At 51.4% G+C, this 22,106-nt stretch overlaps 1 protein-coding gene across 2 annotated transcripts in view; it reads right to left on the bottom strand.

Moving 5' to 3' along the window:
• Positions 1-22,106, bottom strand: part of ADGRB1 (adhesion G protein-coupled receptor B1) — a 451,386-nt gene that overhangs the window by 239,916 nt on the left and 189,364 nt on the right. For both annotated transcript variants that reach the window (XM_019528237.1, XM_019528238.1), the window contains exons 5-12: positions 18,577-18,741; positions 16,631-16,795; positions 12,661-12,825; positions 8,193-8,357; positions 4,466-4,567; positions 3,515-3,621; positions 2,562-2,756; positions 665-733 (exon numbers count right to left, since the gene is read on the bottom strand). In XM_019528237.1, coding sequence (XP_019383782.1) covers positions 665-733; positions 2,562-2,756; positions 3,515-3,621; positions 4,466-4,567; positions 8,193-8,357; positions 12,661-12,825; positions 16,631-16,795; positions 18,577-18,741 — 1,133 coding nt within the window. The remainder of the gene's footprint in view (positions 1-664; positions 734-2,561; positions 2,757-3,514; positions 3,622-4,465; positions 4,568-8,192; positions 8,358-12,660; positions 12,826-16,630; positions 16,796-18,576; positions 18,742-22,106) is intronic.

Raw genomic sequence — 22,106 nt, 5'->3', positions numbered from 1 at the left:
GCGTGGGCATGGCGAGCCCCAAGCGTTTGCACTTCTGCAGAGACAGCCAGCTCTGGTCTCTGGCACAAATTGCCACGTAGACACTTGACCATAACAACCTGGATGAGGGCTCACAATTCATTTTGGAGGCCACCACTGGATCCATCACTGCACCGCTACTGGCACAGCCCATCTTTGACCCTCTCCCCTACTGCCCATGCACCAATGCATGGCCTCTGCCTTTCCATCAGCATCCAGCGCCTATCCTACACTCGCCGCACAAATCCTCCCTGCACCGTAGGTGCTCTTCAGTTTGATCTGGGGTGGGAGGTGGACTATCGGCCCCTTTTTGCATGGCACAGCAGATCCAGAAGGAGAGCAGGAATGAAGTGAACTTGTCTCTGCACCCAACCTCTCTATTAGCTCTTTTTTCACGTCCACCATCGGTTTCTCCCAAAGGGGCGATTGCATATGTCGGCCTCGTCCACTATGAGTCTTTCTGTCAGTTGTACCTGGCAGCGTAATGGGATGAAAAAGGGCTGTGCCGCGTGAAGCAGATGCACAGCATGCAACACTTGTCAGGCACATGCCGCCCGGGGACCGCCCAACACAGCAGGAAGCCCCCGGGGCCCACAGCCCGAGAGTCAGTCTCGCTTGGGTGTACGTTTAAACAGCAGGTTCCTACCAGCTGAGCCTCTTCCCACTTGTCTCGGTTTTCCTCCGCCAGCAAGTTGCTGATGATCTGGACAAAGTTCTGGAGGAGGGAAATAGAAAGGGAAAGTCAGCGAGTAAGCACCCTCCGGCAGGCCAGTGCAAAGGCAACGATAGCACCACACCGCTCTGCAAATGGCCCCGCGAAGGAAACAGCAAAACCCCTCTTGCTCCCACGAGAAAAAGAGCCGCAACCTTGCTCAGCACCACCTTGCAACAAGACATGTGTTTAATACAACTCAGAGACGTGCCCCAGGAGACTCAGAGCAGCAAGCGAAGGATGCTGGACACCCCCCATGGGGGCTGCAGAGGACGGACACAAGTCAATGACAAATTTGCATGAGGGGTCTTGGCTACGAGAGGCCTAGGAGACACCGGGTCCATTGGAGATCCTGCCCGTAGCATGCTCCTGGCTTGCTCAGCTTTATACAGAGGAAAGGGTTGTGTTGCAAATTGCAGCACACTGTTGAGAGACCTCACCCTCCCGGACTATCGGGGATCTGAGGAGCTGCCTCCAGCTATCATGACTATGGCAGGATCCAGGGGTAAAAGAAAGCCCGCCGATCAACATGGTGGATTCTCCGTTTTTGGGAGGCGTTAAACCGACAAAGGATGTGATTTTAAAAGGTTTCTTATGACTCAAAGAGAAGCAAGGGGCCAGCGGGAAAGGTCAGGCGAGATGATGATAAGAGGCCCCTCCGGACGGAAGAGCTCTCTGTCCAGCTGCCTATTTACCCGGTTCCCATCATTACTATATCTGTGCTCTTGATAAACATGAATGCATTTCCTCCTAATGACACCGCTATGCAGCAGAGAAATGCCCGTCGCATCATTAGACAGCCAGGGAATCGAGGCCACAAAGCAGATGGGGTGACTTGATCAAGGTCGCTCGGGAGGTCGGAGCTAGGACGCAACCCAGGTCCTGGCACCAGCTTGTTTGGCCCCTATCTCTGCCCGCGAGAGAGCTGATGGGTGGCTCACAATTTCCAACTTGGCAGCTCCCATCCCTCAACCATTTTGCATGGGGTCTAGTGGCTGTCCAGTTTTAGTGTCACTTGCCTGAGCTTAAGGATAGGGCAGGCCACTTCTCCTAGGGCACTAACACACAGCAGGCACAGGCAATAAAGAGACACCCAGCAGACGTGGCTCCAGTAGACCCATTCCCCGCTCCTGCCCAAAGTCCTGGCTAGCGAGGGCTTTTGTGCTTGGCTTTGGGGAAAGCTCCTGATACCCCAGCCTCCTTGAAGACGGGGCAAGAGAAGCAAGGAAATAGCAATGTCAGCGCATGGCGGGGAACGGCAGACAGTCCCGGGAGAGGCATGTGTCAGAGATGGAGCTGAGGGAGATACAGATTTCAAAGCCATCGATTTTCCTCTCCATTTCTACAGCCTGAGCAGATCCTGGGGGATAAGCGCAACGTTTCAAGCCGTATGCTGATGACCTACCCCAAGGACAGATCTGAAGCCACTCTGCAGGCAACTGTTGAGAGCAAATCCTGGGGCGATAAGCTGTCAAACCCTCCTCCCACATCAACATGCAGACACCTAATACCTCGGGATCATCGTCCCTGGCGTCATTAGACAGCGGCCCTTCCAAACAATGCGCTGCAATCAATTCGGCCCTGCAGAAAGTAGCTTGGCTTCCCAAATTACTGCCTGATGAGCTACTGGGGACAGGGCAGAGGGAGGACGAGCTCGTTAGGCTGTGCCGTGCGTGACGGGAAATTAAGCACAAGCCAATACAGCGTCCTTTGATTTTTCTGCGGGGTTGTGCCAATCCGGAGTCGATCCCGGGGCACTTTCTCCTGCATTGAGACGAAGCGGCCAGGTCTTCAACTGGCCCACGGCCGCCCGTCCCAGCCTGCATCTCACCTGCACATCCCCGGAGGTTGGGCTGTAATACGCCCTGCGGAAGATCTCTGTCATATTCCTGAGTACGTCGATGGTGGACAGCAGGTCCCCGCTGTAGCTGGTCCCGTCCTGGGAGATCTCCACAAGGTTTTGGAGCATTTCTGATACACCGTCCCCCACCAGCCCCCGCTGGGCTTTGGAGAGGTGTTCCTTTGTCTGAGAAGCAAAAACAAGGCGAGGAGTTTGTTAGCGTTGGTCTCAGCCCCGTCCCTATCGTACTTAAACCTCGTGGGCTGTATGCAATATATGAAGCAGAGCTGAACTCCTACTTTCCTGGTGACCAGGAAGAGAAGCACCTGGGAAGGTGCCGAAGATACCACTCAAACCTGCGACTGATGCCCCCAGCCCAAAGGGGAAAGCTTTGCTCACCAATCCATCTTGCAGCCAAAATAGAGAGGGGAAGGAAAGAAATGCCCCCCTCATTTTAAAGCCAAGGGGCACAGTGCTTCCCTTCTTGAACATGCAACAATCGTGTTTGCCGTGTACCCGAGGCTGTCCTATAACCTTTGCCCTCGCCAGCTGCCAAAATGCAGCAGTTGCACCGCCCGGCAATTCAGGGCCCCGCAGGAAGAGGTTCACATCCGAACCCTACAGAGCTACGGGAAGGAAAGCAGACTTTGGGCAGGATGCTGATGGGAACACACCATACACGCCTGCAAGAAAACATTGAGCTGTGTTGCTACAGCCAGCGGCATGAGTTTGACCCCACTCCAGACTCCAGCTGGAAGTTTGCTCACAGCCAGCCCTTTGCCATGCAGTTGCTCTGGTCTGTTCAGCTCGGTCGGATGGCTGACCCGTGTGAAAACACGATGGAGCTGCCAATTACCGCCAGCCGCCGGGATTTCTTCCCTCCCATTATAAGCAGAAGTGAAAGGCAAGTGGACTAGCCGAGACGAGAGGACAATGTGTCTTACCATCATCTGTATATTCCTATAATCGATGGAAACGCACTTGATGTACGTCGGAGACTCCCAGTACGCTATCCCCTCTTCATCTAAAGTGCATCTTCGAAGGATCAGCCCTAAAGCAAAGGGCATGGGAGAGAGGAATAAACACACGCATTTCTTTCCTGAGCGCCCCTGAGCCAGCTGGACACGGGCTGACGCAGGGAACAGCGGGTCCCTGTGCCGAGCGCGAACCGCAAGCACCAGCATTTTGGGGCGGGTTATTTTTATCTCTTTTTCTCTGCATTTGCCCAGCAGGAAAGAGCAGGAGAGCAAAAGCCAGAAGACTCATCCGGCAACTCAGGCCAGGTGATTCAGAAAGAAGGAGGATGCCTGGTGTGGGCTCCGGGCAGCCCGCTCAGCAGTCCCCGGACACTTCGTGGAAACACCACGCTTTCTATGTGCAAAAAGATGGCCTGGTGCAGCAAAAGCTGCGGGGAAGACCTCGAAAGACAATGCATAACCTGCACCATCTGTCAGACAGCGAACTCTGAAAGCCCAGGCAGGGCCGTCGGACACCTCGGCGCATGGCACCCATTGCCCTTTATTACTCCTGTCGCTCCTGATTTAGAGTGATGCTCTGCTTTGTAATGCTGTTCCTCCCTGGGAGGGAGAAGCAGATGAAGCAGAGAGGGGGAGGACGGAGGGCATCTTGCCCAGCCCTCCCTGCCAGGGCAGTGGACACTTGGATGGGAGACTCCCATGGGCTGCAAACGCAAGCTGAGGAGTCGTGGCTGACTGCTTGGTTGCATACAAGACTGGACATGAAATAAATGGGAAGACTTCACCCCGCGCTGTTATCGCTGGTGGACAGGGAAATGAATGCGCTTTTGCAGACTGCTCGCTCGTTATCAATGCAATGCGCCCTAGTCTTCTCTAAGATGTGCAGGACCATGCACTCCCGACCTGCACCCTCCTTACCTGTGGCGTTGCGGGGACAGCGGATGGCGGCCGCCTCCCCGGCAGGCGTTTCCTTCCATACCACGGAGGCGAAGCTGTCTTCATCGCAGATCTCGTGGGGCTCTGCAGAGGACACGGACACTGCATTGGTGGGTGATTTCCAAAGCACAAAAGGAGCAGAGAAAGCAACAGAGGAGAGGGAGGGAGGACAGGAATGGCAGCAGGATGCAAACCCACGATTCCCATCCCTTTTGGACCGACGGACCACCTGCCCTCAACTGTTTGCCAACTATATGTCATCTCTTTGTAGCTCAAACAGCCCAGCGGAGAACTTAGTCCCCGGACAGGATTGATTAGCTAATGCCCATGCAACGTAGCATGCCCCCTTCACCCTGCTGGAAGCACGACCTGCTCGGCTTCCTGCTCACAGGCCTCCTTCTGCAGCTGCAGCGGTTAACATCTGGCCCGCTGAAGGTGGACGTCTCAGGTTCAAGCCCTGGTCACAGAGCCATTGCACCTGATAATGCTGCGCTGCCTGTGGCAGCTACACAGTTGAGGGAAGGGGAAGGAAGAGCAGAGGGAAGACAGCTTGGTAGAAACTAAATTGAATCACCCCCCTGCACCTGTGGTGCTCCCTCCAGCCTGGGTGAGCAGCTGGAGGACCCAGATGGCTATTTTGCTAGAGGAGCAGAGACAAGGAGGGAGCCTGAGAGCTGCTCTGGAGCATCAGCTGCTCGTAGCTGCATCCTGCAGCAGTGCCTGAAATGCTGGATGGAGGAGACCGCTTTCCAGAGGCCCCTTCCCACGGCTGCTGGCCACCCCTGTGCTCAGCTGGACCTAAAGGACACCGGGATGGGTGCAACGGGGCAGCTAGGAAGCCGGATAACACCTGGCAGCATATGGCAGGAGGCAAGACGGCCACTGTTTCCCGGCGCATCAGTCACCTCCACAACAGAAGTAGTGCATCATGTGGAGAAAATGTGGATTTATGGTGCAGGAAGCACAGGAAGCCATGAGGAGGGGAGGAAAGCTATTTATCACTCCCCAGGGCGGGGAAAGGGGGAACTTAGCTTTAATGGCTTTCAATTACATTTCCTATTTACAACCCTTGTTAAACTCCCAATAAACAAAGAGGCTGCCTGCAAGGCTGTTCCCGCCCAGCACTGAGCTGCAAGGGCCAAGCCAGCCCCAAACTGGGCTCAGCAGTTGTTTGCTGAGCAAACTTCCCAGGCGGGGAGGCCCTGCTGTCGCCAGGGCCCAGTGATGCCAGCTGGGATGTGCCATGGCTGCCAGGTGGGTGGGAAAAGCTGCAGAGGATTAAATAAATGGGGTGAGTCCTGGGCTGGGAGCTGGGAAGCACGCAGGGCAAACACCCTGCAGCAGGAAGGCTCCTCCTGCCTAATCCCGACTCTTCAAAACCTCCCCAGCGTCTGCTTTCTCTGGGAAGCATCCTGCAAAGCCATCAATTTCTGGTAAGAAAGGCACTGATTATCTGCCGTTGTCTTGCTAGCAAGTGATTCCCAGGCCAGGAGGGAATCACTGGATCCTTGTCATTTTTTTATGCTGCTTTGTCACAAAGTCCTTTGTACTCCAGCAAGCCATTTGCACAGAGAGATTTTAATATCTAGCCCAATTAAGCTCAATTCTTTGGCTCAAATCAAATCACGTCGCCATTTGAGAGCATCTCAAGAACAAATTGAGCGGGTTTATTTTTAGCCGTTCATGTGCGGGATCTCCACGAGCTTCCCTGCCCCTGAGTTAATATTTGCAACAACACCCTTATGGTTTTCAACACCGGCACTGCTGAGACAGGCTACATGTTTTTTTCCCACTGGCGTGGCTGCCAGCACTTGCTGGCATTAGAGGGAGAGCTTCTCGCACCCTGCCGATGTCCAATGCACATGTGCAGCAAGATGAAGTTGCAGTAAGTTCAAAGAGCTCCACAGACATCGCCTGACTATTTCCCTATGCCATGGGAAGAGACCCCGACTGAGTTGGGAAAATGCATCCACTCCGCCATCACATGATGGACTTGGGTGAAACCTTCCTGTTGCAACTTATGGCCTACGACCCCCGGATTCATCGATTTGACCACCCTGATGATTTAGATGCCAAGGGAGATAGTATCCACCACATCCCTTAGTGATCTGCTCCGGCATCTTTGCTTCAAGCTGGGGTATCTTTCTAAAAAAAAGTGTACTGTAGCTCAACAAAGGATTCATCAATGTTAGGGGCTGGAAGGGACCTCACGAGATCATGTCCAGCCCCCCCCTGCCTTGGGCAGGAAAGACATTCAATCACTGGGCTTGATGTTGGATTCAGTGGCAGATACTCAGTGGAGATCCTACTACATCAGATGCCTTTTACTTCAAAAAAATCTACATTTTAAGGACCATTATGATACTCTAAGCCCAACCATATGCAGAACACATGCTGCAAGATTTCAACCTCCACCCCTCCCCAAAACATGGCAGACTTAAGAGAAAGTAAAACCTGCACTTTTATCTTCGGTGACACTCCCTTTACGCTGGATCAAGGACTAGAAGGATTTTTTTTTAACTGCTTTCTTCTGTTATTTTGCACATGACACACTCAGGTCTTGTCCGCCCTGCAGAACGCCACAGTCTTAACCAGGATTTTTTCAGACCCATAATTCACAAAGGCACTGCTCTCCGCATAGGCACAGACAGGCTCAGGTCCCCTTAAAACTGCTGCTGGGATAAGGGTATCCCTGTGGCTATTAGCCTCATGAGAATAGGGTACAACTGCATAGCATCAGGAGTGCTCTTCTACTGCCGTCAGGACTCATGGTAGAGGTGATATCTTTTATTAGACCCGCTAGATTTTTGCAAAAAAAAAATCTTTATTTGCAAGCTTTCAGGTACAAACACCCTTCATCAAGCATCAGAGAAAAGATTGTAAAAGTTATCCTGGGTAGAAAGTTCATACAACCTGGATATACCTCATATTGCCATGGCTTCAACACCACCTTTGCCTTCTTCATACATTTCCTTCATCTCTAGCTACCACCTGCTAAGAAGGGTTAAGTATGCCCCCCAAAGATCAGAGTCATAGAAAAGTCAGGCTGGAAAGGAGCTCGAGGCCATCTAATCCGCCCCCCTGCCTGAGGTAGGGTCATCCCTATCTACCAACCCTGTACAAATCCATAATCGAACCTCTTAGAAAAAACTACCATCAACCCTAGCACAACAAGACATGACGCCTGCACCTGCCACACTATTGACTTTTTACCATTTTTCATTTTCCCTGAGCCCAAGGAAGGGTGTGCGCACCTGAAAGTTTGCAAAAAAAGATACATTTTTTTTTTTACAATTTCTTAATTGGTCTAATAAAAAGTCTCCTCTCTGAACCAAGAATTATAGAGTTTTGCATTTCTTTTTGTCCTGGACCAACACGGCTACCAAATACATCCCTGAAACACTATTGGCTTGGCAGGGAGTAGAGCAGGGGGGGGCAAAATGCGGCCTGCAGGACCCCTAAAAAATTTAGAAAATTAATTTTTATCTGCCCTTGGCTGCCTGTCATGTGGCCCTTGATGGCCTTCTGCCCAAAATAATTGCCCGCCCCTGCAGTAGAGCAAGTCCTGTAGACATCCCTCAGGCCTGAGCGCTGCAGGAGGCCATCCTCCATGCCCACGCTCTCCCCTGGTGGTCTTGAATTTTCTGGGCCACACGAGTAGCCACCCTTCCCCATGCCCCCCAAGGCAGAAGGAGTGCACGATACGTACCAGGACACTTCCTGTCATTGCACTGCTTGTACTCTTCCTTGGGCCCCTGGCAAGCTTCTCCTCCGAAGAAGGGGCCATAGCACAGACGGTCACGTTTCTGCGTCCCGCCGCCGCACGTGGTGGTACAGCTGCCCCAGGCGCCCCAGGCTTGCCACTTCCCATCCACTGCAAGAGAAGAAGAGGCAGAGACCATGAGCTTGTGGCATGCCCATGCTTCGACAGCAACTGAAGGGAGCAAGACCCTTAGGCAGATGCTCGGTATAAGCTTTATGGTTGCAGGGCTTGAGAAGACTGCAACCTCATCAGAAAGGAGGTAAAAAGAGGTGATATATTTGTCTGGGTGTTCATTCTGTGCCACCCCTTGCATGGAGATGTCCTGCTCTGATTCCTCATGGCTTAAAAAACTCTGAAGCGACTCCCTCATGTCAGTGGTATAACGCTGGCATGAGGGAAATGACAAACAGCCTTGAAAATTGATGGATGAGCTAGAGGCTGCAATCCTGGAGAGTGATTGTTCAAAGTTCAAGCTTCCCCGTCTGTCTCTCCTCTCTGCCTCAGGCCTAACTGGGAAAAATCCCTAGGGCAGGACCATCTCTCTTGCAGCGATGGACGTTATCGTTCAGAGGAGCTCTCTAACAGGAGACCGAGGGAGCTGGGAATTGTGAAACGGTCCCTCGGACAGGGAGCAACTAGCTCGGTGATTCTCGAAAGGATCTCCAGGGATGCCTTGAGATCCTTTCGCATGCAAGGTTAGCGCTGTTAGATTTGCAAATATGATTCACAAGATCAACCCAGAGGTTTCAAATAATGCACGGCATTTGAAACCATTCTGCCCTGTTGTGGTCTTCCCACACTCTTTGCACAGAAGAATTGCTCTATTATCAAAAAAAAGAGTGAAAACTAAGAGCTGGCATTTTCTGAGGGGAGGGGTCTCGAGTCTAAAAAGGTGGAGAACCACTGAGCTAGCTAGTTCGAGAGAGACAAAGGGTCTGCGGAGGTTGCCCCCTGCTCCACAATTCAAATTTATTGTTCAGTTTTTGTTTGTATAGGCCTGTGCTCATTGATCCCAGGGGTCACTTCATCTGTGGCAACATGTTACCAGGATCCAAGCTGTGGCCACTGACTCAGTCCAAATCCTCCAGCAAAGGGCAAAGAGATCTCTAGCAAGATAGGAGCCCCTTAATTCATCGTTGCGTCAGCAAAGAGTTTGGGATGTGCCCCTGAAAAGCTGCCGAGGGGTTTGGGACCATCGTCCACGTATATTGAAGTTCCAGTTTAGTTATTAATATAAAGAGACTAGATACCTGTTAATGTGCAATAGCCAAAGTCCAGCATTTCAGTGCAGTTGTGACCACTGCTTCGCTCACAAAACCACGGGTCATAGCTGTGGCTTAGGGAGTGAGGTGCCAGCAACGAAAGCCTGATAGAGAAATGGGGACGCCACGTGGAAGCACTGAAGGAGCGGCCCTCTCTCTGTTGCACCTCTCTGCGATTTACACAGTGACATTCGCTCTTGTGCAAAGAGCCAGATAAGGCCTATGCACCACGACTGTCCCACTTATGCCCTCAGAGGACTCTTTTTCTCTGTCTCCTCTCAAGAATCAGCAACACTTATCAAAGGCTGAGTTTCGCTAGGCCGATGGGAACTGCAGGAAATGTCCTATATAGTTCTGCTATTGCCCCAGAAAAAAAGAATATATTGATCAATCGCGTCCCACGTCATCAATTGTTCAACATTTGCCACCTTCACATAGCGGAGTCTTTTTAAGTCACCGCTGTGCATCAAATAAGCACATCTGCCATGCAGGGCCACACTATGATTAATATTATCCTGCTGCTTCCCTGATAGCAAGAACTAAAGAGGCTCAGGCCATGAATCCCTAATAAAATGCATATTCAGGGACCTGAAAAACCTCCTACTCGTATGGACTCTCACCAGTGACTTTCACCCCCTGATCGAGCAAACACTAATGTGCTGCAGGGATTATTTGGGGGCATTTTCATAGACATCTGATCTGGAGTGAAAGCTGTTGGTTTCTGCCAACACACACCACAGCTGTGTACAATGAAGTGGTGGGGCGGGATATGGAAATTTGGCACCGCTCCCTGCTGGAACAAAACATCAGGTTTTATGCCCTTGGCCTCCGGTGCAAAAATGCTGTAGATGCTTTGGCAACAGAGGAGCTGCCTTTTCCCCATGGGTAGAGCAGTTTCACATGCTTTGGAAATGGGACTGGATTAACAGGTTGGAAGGGTATTTGGCCCCACAAAAACTTTACTGCCTGCTTCCGCAAACTGAGTGCAAACACTTCACCCTATTAAAGTCGTCATTCATCAAAGCATCGGACATACGTTCATTCATCCTGCACAGTAGCGGGGAAGCGACTTGCCAAGAGCAGTGACAGACCCAGGCACAGTGGGGCTAATTTCTAGTCAGGTTAATCCCCATTTCAGACAGTGCAGCTCTAGCAAACCCTGTCTGCATTGGGGTCCTGTGAGGTAAGGGTCCAAATTTCTCCTTTTCCAACCCATGGAAGAAAACAGACATATTCTGATCACATCTTTCTATGTTGATATGACCTTGGTGGCTGGCATACTTTGGGGTGAAATCCAGACATGACTTAAATCATTCTGGTAAGGGAAGCCAAGATCCAGGACCACAAAGCTATTTAGATGCCTCCCTGTGTATCTCTCATCAATTGATGTGGCAATCACATGCCAAAATAGGAGTTAGGTGCTTAACTGCCTTTGAAGACCTAGGCCTAAAGGTCTGTTGTCCGTGGTGGCAGATAACATAACAAGGAGCAATGGACTCAAGTTGCAGCAAGGGAAGTTGAGGTTGGATATTAGGAAAATATCTTTCTCACTAGGAGGGTGGTAAAGCACTGGAAGAGGTTACCCGGAGAGGTGGTGGGATCTCCATCCTTGGAGGTTTTCAAGACCCAACTTGAGAAAGCCCTGGCTGGGATGCTGTAGTTGGCGCTGGTCCTGCTTGGAGCAGGGGGTTGGACTAGATGCGAACTCCTGAGGTCTTTTCCAGCCCAATTTTCCCTGTTTCTATGACTAAGACAGGATGAGGCCCAAGTAGCAGTGTCCATGTAAGCAAGGACCATGTAGGCTTATATCTGCCACTAGATAAAGTAGTCTTGGGGGGAGAAGAAGGTGTAGGAGCTCCTTCAAGAGAACAAATGCAAGAGGCTGCAAAAATGGGAGCTTCTTTCTCTGTAAAATGGGGCAGGATAGCAGTAGTTACTCACCAGTTGAGTATGCATGTTTTTTTGGAAGAAGCAAGTTGATGCCCAGAAGCTTCCCTCTTTGATTATGACCTACCAGGGACACACTCATGCCCACCGCTGCCTAAAAGCACTCAGACATGTTTAAAATGTCTGTTAACCCTGAAGGGAACTGGAAGCCAGGTAGATTTGCCATGCATGGAGGGCAGATCCGTGGAAAGCACTCTGCAACGGGCACAGCGGCTGGCGCAGACGGGAGCCAGGCATCCTATGTATGTGCTGACAAGGGGGTCAAGGTGTTACTGCCCCATAGCCAGTTCCCAGGTTGGAGTTTGGATGCTCTTTCATCCAACAAGCCCTGCTTGTTCCTTGCACAAAGCCCGCTCGCTCTGGCTTCTGGCAAAGGGGGGTGAATTGCAACTGTGCTAAAAAGAGATGATGCCGCGGAGCCGGCGCCAGACAGAAAAATGCGATCTATTGGTATGGATCTTCTCCCTTCTGGTCTCTCTTCCTCCCTGAATGGCCTTTCTGGGACCTGCCCACTCAAAAGGGTTATTTCCAAACATGAAGTGCCAGCGACAACAGCTTAAAAGCCAAGGATTTTAGTAGCCCTCAACATGAACAGATCACTAAAATCCCTATGATTCCCGGGCAATGATGCATTCATCGCCCTTCAAGCAGCCTGCAAGTCGTGTCAAGGCAAAGGCTCGAACACATATTACCATGGTGGTTGCTACAATCATCACTCCAATAAAAACTTAGGGAACCTAAGAAAAGAGGGTGAAAGAGTCACAATAAAAAAAAAAAACTTGATGGTAGAAACAATTCAATAGAGTCAGGGGCCAGCCTTTTCCAAAGCACCCAAGTGACTTCAGCATTTAAGTCCTATTGCATTTCCCTGACAATTGGGCTCCCAAACCACTCTGGGGGGAAAAGGGATTAAATCGCCCAAATCACTGAGGTGCTTTTCAAAATGGATAAACCATTATTTTGCATGGGGTGTGCCAAAAGCAGACCCACAGCTAGGCAGGCACTTCTCCTAGGGACATGCAAGACGTGTCCACCAGGCAGGTTCTTCTGCAGGATCTGATCATTTTAGGATTTCAGACTGTGTGGACCACTGCGATGATCCTATGATGCTGTTCTGCTATTGCTCTAATAGGGGAAATAAAGGGCATTGTCTTTGTGGAAGTCCAAAGGGGGGATCGTCTCTCCAGGATAATGCATTCACCCACCTGGGCACTGCCGGAGGAAGCACTCTCTGGTCTCAACCCAGTGTCCCTGGCACTCTGCTCCCCCGTACGAGGGCCCGTTGCACTCCCTGGTCCGTTGCTGGGTCCCGTTGGAGCAGGTGGTGGAACAGGAGCTCCAGCCCGACCATTCGTTCCAGTTGCCATCCACTGAGTGACCCAAAGGGGGATAAAGAGACAGAGAATGTGAAAACCGCACTCACCGGGAACAAAGCCAACCCCACGAGACCCAAACGGCACAGCCCCAGGCCCGCAGTGCCACGTATAATGCAGGGGGAAGAGGCAGACACAGGCATAAAGCATGGACAAACAGAGGGGCAACAGTGACGTGACAGAGAACCTCCCGACCATGATACTATGGCATAGCAAACGATTGGGAAAACAAAACCTCCTACTCCATCCCTTCATTGCCTAGGTGATACTTGGACATCTCGGCACACTCCTGGAAAAGGTGTCGATGTTTCTATTCCTGTAATACACCTTCATCTTAGTCTTAACACGGAGTCGTGGCAAATGGGAATGAGGGAGGGGAAAGTGTTTTTCAGGGAACCAATATGTATAGGATCGCATTTGGGCACGCTGGCACCCAAGTGCATGTTAGGTGACTCAAATTTCAACCCGATCAATTGTAACATAATTTATAACGTAAAAGCCTAAATGGAACATTTGGACCTTAGAGAAACAAATGATGCTGGCAATTTGTATTGACAGTTTTGAAGGAATTAATTTGTTCCCACGCAGCATTTGGATTTTACAGGCATCAGCATTTTCCAACAGAAAAACGTTCTGTCAAAAAAACTTTGGCCCAGCATGTGTGTGTGTGTATGCAAAGGAAAAGAGGAGTGCAAAGGAGTGCATGTGTGTGTGTGTATGCAAAGGAAAAGGGGAATGCAAAGGAGTGTATGTGTGTGTGTGTATGCAAGGAAAAGAGGAGTGCAAAGGAGTGCATGTGTGTGTGTATGCAAAGGAAAAGGGGAATGCAAAGGAGTGTATGTGTGTGTGTGTATGCAAGGAAAAGAGGAGTGCAAAGGAGTGCATGTGTGTGTGTATGCAAAGGAAAAGGGGAATGCAAAGGAGTGTATGTGTGTGTGTGTATGCAAGGAAAAGAGGAGTGCAAAGGAGTGCATGTGTGTGTGTATGCAAAGGAAAAGGGGAATGCAAAGGAGTGTATGTGTGTGTGTGTATGCAAGGAAAAGAGGAGGAAGGAAGAGCTGTGATGCCTGAAACCTCTATCAGTCTTCAGGGAGAGACCCTGTCTTTCCCCAGAAACCTGAAGACTGATCAGTGGCGTTTACCCTTTGTGTTAAGAAATACCCAATAGGATGGAAGTTAATAAGGACCCACGAACGTGTATGTGTGCGTGTGTGTTGTTAATGTTCAGGGTGGGACTGCTGAACTAACACTGATAGGATTTGCATGTCTCCAACTAGAAATGTCTTGGATAATATGCAAAAAAGCAAATCAAAGCAAAACAATGCATTTTATTAGCATGATCTATTTTAACGTGCTCCCCCAGATGGAGGTCCCGTCCTAATTAGCCTCTGATCAACAGAGATTTCACCAAACCAACTCCACCAAAAACATCCTCCTTAGCAGTGGGGGCTGCTGTCATAGCGAGCTCAGGGTGAGCAGGGCCCAGCCAAGGCCCCCTGCCTGGAGATTTCAGTTCAGTTCAGGATGAAAACTCCTTGCACTGAACTTATCAGTCCCAGGCACCAATTGATTTTTTTTAAGAGCTGGACCCTTTTGTCATCCGATGGCTCCAAGCCATCCCCAAGGACTCTGCTTGCTTTTCAGTTTGAGCATCTCAGGGAAAAAAAAACCTGCACGGAAACCCAAAGCTGCATCCGTCAGGTCCATGAGAGTTGCCTGAGTTCATCTGGTCTGCAATGAGACAACTCCTCTGGGGCCTTCTCTATGGGGTCCGTCCACACCTCTATCCATGCCCTACCTACACACCCAACACCAAACTATGCATTTCTGTACCATAATATAAACCCAGAAATGCATAGTTTGGTGTCAGGGGATAAAATGAGAGAGTATCCATAGGGAACTGCCTTGTCCATGCAATAGGGAGAACTGTGCTAGTTGACTCAAGTGGGGATTATTCATATGTCGGTTTAATTGTTCATGGCAGTATACTGCAGGCTGTTCGCGTGCCCCATGCTGAAGCTAGTGGATGGAAATCCTTCCAATCTACCAAACCTTGTACCAATGTGGTTACCTTGCAGAGGATCCTGTCCCTCTTCTTTGCATAGCATTGTGTTTAAATTTTCTAGCCCTTCACCCTAAGCTGAATGCCTAGCTACTCGTCTTAGCTTGTGTCGATATACCCCGATTATGTGCATAAGTAGCTATGATGAGCAGGTTCCTGTATTGTCTCCCAACTCTACCATGCCATGTGATAACGATTATTATAACATTGTCTTAAGAAAGTTTTAAACGTGTTTAGAAAGCCTCAATAAGAACTGGCCATGAATTTGGGTTGCAACCCCACTCATGGGTCCCATCACAAAGGGGACAGGCCCTATAAGGTGGTCAAAACCTGCTCTCCTTTCACTGAGGATGCCCAGTTGCTAGCAGTGTGGACCAAAACCAACCTCAGCTTCTAAGGAGCAAACAGCCCAGGCTCCTCATTACAGTTCTGCTTCCATATTCAATTTAGACAATTTATCTGTCCCCTTTCCCTCCCTCCAGAGCAGCTCAGGGCTCGGTCCATGACACAGAAAAAAAGGCTCATTGTCCCCCTAGCTGAGCATTGCAATCATTTGCAGTAATAAATCCTTGGAGCAGGGCAGTAATAACTGATATGACTGTCAAGAGTATAAAGCCTTGAATGGCTCCCATTGTTGCGTTTCAGCGAATCCTCTGATGCCGCTCGTTTAGCAGAGTCGAGCCGCTGATTACCTTTGTGGCATGCGTTAGAGTGGAGCATTTCCCATTGGGCTGCCTTGATTTTGCATCACTATGCTCTTTGCTAAGGGGTATGCATTTATCTATTTTATTGCAACTAATTAGGTATCGATATTAACTCAGGATATGCTTTATTACCCCAGCCTTGTCAGATGTGATCTCCTCCATTTCCCTTTTTTTTTTTTTTTTTTGGGGGGGGGGGGTTATGACAGAGCCAATTGCCTGGCTTGGAAGTTCAAAGTAAAGTCTTTTGGATGAATGTTAGAAACCAAGGGATGTTTACCTGCTTTTGCAACTACACAAAAAAAAAAAGCAAGAAAAGAAACTTTACCAATATTTTTTAAAAAACCTTCATCACCATCCCCCCCCCCCATTTTTGAAGACGATTCTCATCCAAATTTTAAAAATATCCATCATCTCTACTGTGGGGAACTCAATGACGGACCCATCATCCTGATTTTATTCAGCAAAAGGCTCATCCTGACTTCCAAACCTCTATGCCACATGGATCGGATGCCCTGGAAAACAGGACAAATGCAACTGGCTCTGATACGGGGGGAAACTGGAAAACCCTCATCTGAAGCTTGCTCCTTGGATCAGGGGGCATTCCCACGTTACTCTCAAAGCAAAAACAGGAAGGTGCCTTTGAGAAGTAGCATTTTGGAAGGAGGAAACCATGCACGTGGATACTTTACAGCAAAACTGTTTTCCACACCTCGCAACAGATCTCATGGGCAGTCTGTGGCAATCAGAAGAGAAAATCTGGCCCCCTGCTTCTGTTTGGTGCTAAGCAGGGCAGACATCCCTGGAGACCAAGGTCTTTTAGCCACAGGGCAGAGCAGAAGCATCCCCTACACTACTCCTCCAACATGCTTCACTCCCTAACCTCTTCTGGAGTGATTTAACCAGCCTGCCACATCTATTGAGATGGTCAGCTATGGTCCCTGGAATTAATTGATGGCTTGGAGGACCTGCAGAGCTGCTCCCCAGGGGCCGGGCTGAGAGCTGGTGGTGAGGACGCTTTGTATGTTGACTGCCTTACCTGGACAAAGTGCAATGTTGCAGAACTTGGTTTGCTTCTCCGGGCCCTCACAGGGATTGCCACCAAACTGCGGCTGCTTGCAGGTGCGAGTCCGGTCCCTGTATCCCCGCCCGCACGTTGAAGAGCACAGGCTCCATGGAGACCACTCATCCCAGGTCCCGTGCACTGGAGTGGAAACAGGGGAAGTGACTGTCCCTTGCAGCAGAGCCAAGGTCACTAGAGCATCACAGCACAGAGCACGATCTCTCCCCTCCAAGGACAAGATCACACATTGAAAGGACCAACACCAACCCGCCCAGGATGCTCAGAGCAGGAGCAAACAGATCATTGCATGAACCGGCACCAGGCAGCTCTCTCTTGCTCTCCCCAGTCTCCACCCGCTCTTCACGCATCATATTTTGGTGCTGCACAAATACCCTTTGCATTGCAAAAGCCCTCATGAAATTGGGGCCATTTGACATCAAAGGCACCTGCTGCAATATCTCTGCTAATCCTGCTTGGCCCCAAGGTTTCTCTCGTAGCCCTGAGCATCCAGAGGGCAGCACCCCACTTAAAAAAATATCAGGACTTGCACTTCTAAGCTGCTGTTGTTCAGCAGTGGCATTACTCGGAGCTGTGAGATGGGCTTACAGTTCGCTCCAACATCGTCGTGATTAGCTACCACTACGAACAGCTGAAATGAGATGCAAGACGGTGCGGGACGTCCTTCTGGACTAGAGCTCAGGAATTTGGCTGTTCCTCCTAGCAGCCCCTTTGGGGTAGTACATAATTAGGCTCTCTGAGACTGCTCCATTTTCGCGGGGCGCTACGGTCTACTCTAGCCCTGGTATTCAGGGACTGTAGGTCATCATCGTATCTTTGTCAATCCGTAGGAAAGGTTTTGCTCCACGGGCAATCCCAAGCCTGGTTCATCTCTGAACAGCCAAGCAGGGAGTTACCTGACCCAAGGAAAGAAGGCACTGCTTCTTAGCAAAAAAGAAAACCCCGTTCCCCGAGGATTGTGTTCAAGCCTAGCGTTCTGGTGGCTTTCAGCAGGAACCAGTGGGATAAAAAGATAAGGAAATGCTGGGGAGCAGGGGAAAGTGGGAACTGGCAGTCTGGTCATGGTAAAGTTGGTCCTTGAAGACTGACTGAGTCACAGGAAAGGTTAAAAAAAAAACCCACACTTTGTTCCCCAAGATGATGCCCAGCTCCTGGGTAAGGTGTTTGGTTTGCACCAGGCTTTCAGGAGCAGGACAAGGGACGTGGAAGAGAGGACCAGCTCCTTTCAGAGGCACAAAAGAGGCCCACGACATCCCTGGGAGAGGTTTCCGCAATGTGCCAGCACCCCAGGAAAATTGGGCATCCAATATGAGGGTGGCTGTCGCCTGCTGCTTGACTCTCCCAGACGCCCACGGCTTGAAAGCCTCCCTCAGGGGTCCAAGTCTTCCAAGAGTAGCTTCATTTCTAGGACAGCCCTCAGGATTTTCCAGGCCAGAGCAAACCCCTGTCCTATTTTGTGAGGGATCCTGGCTTTGGTAGGCACCTCTAAATGATGTATTTGGAGGGATTAAAAAAAAGCCTCTGCCCCTAAAGGCCAGTAATGCATCCGCCATTTCTGTCTCCATGCACGATGGTGCTGCGCCTGGTCTGTTTTGCTGCATCCCATCAAGGCCTAACGATGCAGTGCCTCCTCCTCACCCGCTTCAACGAGCCCCTGGGCCTGGCCCACTAAGCAGTGGGGAGGGATCCTCTTCTCCTCCCTGTCGACCCATCCCGTGCCATGGGGAAACACATCACCCGCCTCCACATCGGGGCTGTGATAGCAGAGACAAGCCTCCCACTGGTCTCCAAACTCAGGGTCCCAGACCCTGACCTGGGGAGCATCGGGGGGGGGATGTAGGAAGCCGAGCCCTCGAGCCCCCACCTCCGCCCCTCAGCCTGGCCATGGGGGGCTCGCAGCACACCTGGGCAGATGGCAGAGTTGTTGCACTGTCTCTGCTCCCGGAGAGGGCCGCTGCACTGGGTGCTGTAGGAAGACGACACGCAGAACCGGGTCCTGGTTTGCCAGCCCTCCCCACAGGTGGTCGAACACACGCTCCAGGGGGACCACTCCTCAGCTGCAGGGTCACCTGTCAGGTTCAGAGCAGAAGGTGAGACCGTGGAGCCTGGGCCTGGTACCCGCTAGGGAGCTCGGGGGAGACAGCCGGGGACTGGGGAGAGGTGCAAAGATAGGATGGGCACCCACCCTGTCTCTCCCTCATCTCACCGGTGCAGCGGGATGGAGCCGAACATGGAGATGGTACCTGCTTGAGTGGACCAGGCCCCTCCGGTCAGCCCTAATGACCTCTCCCCCCAACCCAAACCTCCAGCAAAGTCACTCTGCAAAGTCAATCCTCTGGTACCCTTTATCCCCATTGAATACCTTCCCAGTGGGGGAAGACAAGCAGCAGCATCCCATTGAATATGAGATGAGGATGGAGGGGAGAGGAAGAGATGGCCTGGCATATTCTCTCCATCTCCCTCTTACGGGCGTTCAGCCACGCGGGTGCTCCACATGAGCAGGTGGTACGAGCCAAGACGAAAAGGGTTTCCTATGGGAAACGCTGATCCATGGCATTGCATGAAACTTTATTGTTCTCATTGTTGGTTTTTTTTTCCCTGCAGAATCTATAAAATTACCCCAGGTGCACCCAAAATATGAGACACAGCATCGGTCATAAAGCAGACACATCCCTCAGAGATGGAGCCGAGAGGAAGATTGGGAGCTTGCTTAACTCCGGGACCCCAAGAAAAGAGATGAGAAACAACCAGCCAGCCCCTCATCTCTTCAGGTGCACTGTGCAGGGTGCGGAGACCACCCCAAAACCCACCGGTCCCCTGCGAGATGCTCTGCAGAAGCTCCCTGTGCTGTCTCCCTTTCAGATCTAAAATCTGCAAGTGCCGGGCTGGCTCGTGAAAGCCGGTGGGTGTGCACAAATGGGGGGCACCCAGGAGTGCCAGGATTTCAGGTGGTGGCCACAACCCATGAGGGTTTGCATTTGTATATGGGGGATCCTAGACCTGTGTGATTCAGTGCAGGTGACGGTGTCTGCTGTATCTGCGTTAGAGAGGTCTAAGCCATTCAAGCTGCAGAGGTGCAATAACGCCCCGTTGTAAGACGTACGGTAGTGTTAGAGTCATGTTGTAGCCACGATGGTGCAGGAACCATGCGAGAGACCAGGATTTCTTAGGGCGATAACTTTTATTGCACCAACTGCATAGCTGGGGTGGGGTTAGACAAGCTTTGGATTGCAAGACCTGCTTCACCCTTGTAAGAAATAAGTGACAATCGCTGGGGAGCAAGATCAGCCTGCGGACACGGATATAACGCACGCCTTGCAGGGTGGGGTGGCCCAGTGCTGAATCCCTCTCTGTGACTTCCCACGGATACAGCAGGTTTAAGCAGGAGAGAAAAGTCAGAATGAACCTCTGCAAACTTAGGCCCATCACTGCTGTAGAAACAACCATCGGGCCATTCCCATCACCAGATGGACGCTCCTCAATGCGGGGCGAAGACAAGAGGAGGGCTTTGTGCGTGCTGTTGTACCTCCCAACCCTCTCCCCCTGTTCAGGGCAAGTGTGGAGGAAGTGCAGGGTGCAGGTGAGAGGGTCCATTAAGCCAAAGTTGGTGAATACTGCTTTGCTTTTCCACCCATTGGACCTGGGGCTGTTAGACAAAGTCTGGGGGCTGCCAGGCTCCCCTGCAGTCATCAACCCATCGGCATGCTCCCCGGATGCTTTGCAATAGCTGAAAATCCTCTCCCTCCCACGTCTACTCCCCCATACAGGATCACGGTGACCACTAGGCTGTTCTCAACACCGGAGGGCATCAAACAGCCCTGCCAGGCAGCTGCAGTGCTGCTGCGCTCAGAGTTTGCTAGGGGCAAGTTGCTTCCCTAGCACAGCTTTCTCTACTGCCAGCACCTCGGTGGCCCTCCCCGCTCCAACCAGACAGACGGCAGGTCCCAGGAGACCCAGCTTTTTGCCCGCGGCTACCAGGCTTCCCTGCAGACCCTCGCCCCTGGGATGCACTGAGAATCACACCCACGATGCCCTGCTCGGGAAACAACTGCGGGCATACGGGTTAATTTTTTCAACGCCCGCCGAGCAATTACCACCTCACGTTTAGCAGCTAAGACACATCCGGAGGGACAGTATAAAAGGCAGAGGGAGGGCTGGGAAAGGCTGGGGTGTACCCGCATCTCATCATCCACCCCGAACTGCTCCTCATTTCAGATAGAGACGGAGCTTTCCTGCCTCTGCTTCATTCCTGCTCTCGATACCAGCAGCTTGTCTCTCTTATCTGCCTCTTGCAGGGCTTAGGCTGAAAGGGAGAGAAAAGGGGGGGAAGCCCACAGCACGACCGATGCATCCCTTTTGCTGCCCCCGTGGTGTGCAGGGAACAGAGAATTTAATAACGCGCCCTGCAAACTCATCGTGGCCTCGGGCACGTGCTTGGATCTCCACGCTGAGAGGAGAGGAGAGGCAGGCCCGCTAACGGAGGAACAAATGTCCTCTGCGGCCCTGTCTCCTCTCCTGCTCTGCTCTCAGCCCGGGACAGAGAAGACAATTTTGCATTTTGCCAGGCCCCGCTTATTTTAATTGCAAGGTATTGTTCTCCGGTGGAGCTTTTGCTGTTGGGTTTGTCATTTTTGGGGGATCGTTGAAGCCTCAAGGCCTGGAAAACAAATGCCCCTGAGTTGGTGCAGGCACCAAAGGGCATCAGGCCCGTCTCAGCATCCTCTAAGGGGAGTCGCAACGACCCGGACTGGTGCCGCTCCGGTCTGATCGTCGGCAGGCCATGCCTTTCTGCCGTGCATCCAGCCCCGCTCCTTTAAAGGAGAACGGTTTCACCTACTTAAGTAATTGCTATTGATTAACTTGCTTTTTGTTAAATGCCAGAGTCTGCCTCCGTCGCTGTAAGAGCCTCAAGGCAGCCTCTCTCCTGCTGCCTGACGCTGCTCTTCAGGATGGTACCCAAGGATGCACTAGCAGCCACATTCACCCACCCTGGGGCTGGGGGGTACATCAGTACGGCCCCACGGGGCGCTCAGCAGAGCACCGCTGCTGTGCATCACCCAAGGCACTGGTCCTCCTGTGGCTTTTGCAACCCGACTCAGAGAGAGAGACCTGTGCATTGCAAAGCCCTGCCGGACATCTGCCCTCTTTGCCTCCCTTCTGAGCTGTCCTGGCATTTAGTTCTGCTGGGCTCTGCCCCTGGAGGGCCATTTCTGTGCCACGCATACTGCAAATGGGAAAGGAAGAGGCAAAGCTACTGATTCGCCGTTATGATCATACCCTGTCTTGGGGGCAAAGCCAGTGCACTTTGTGGCACCATCTCACTCCAGCAACACGAGGCCACATCGATAGCAGGTGTAACCCGGTGCCACGCTGCCAACTTCCTTGGGTGGAGGCTAGTTTGCATCCCCTGAGGATCAGGCCCTAATTCCACACT

The sequence above is a fragment of the Gavialis gangeticus genome, unplaced genomic scaffold (genome assembly GCF_001723915.1).
Source record: "Gavialis gangeticus isolate Ggan-Ray unplaced genomic scaffold, GavGan_comp1, whole genome shotgun sequence".
NCBI classification, from domain to species: Eukaryota; Metazoa; Chordata; order Crocodylia; family Gavialidae; genus Gavialis; species Gavialis gangeticus.
This window is presented reverse-complemented; position numbering and strand designations above follow the sequence as displayed.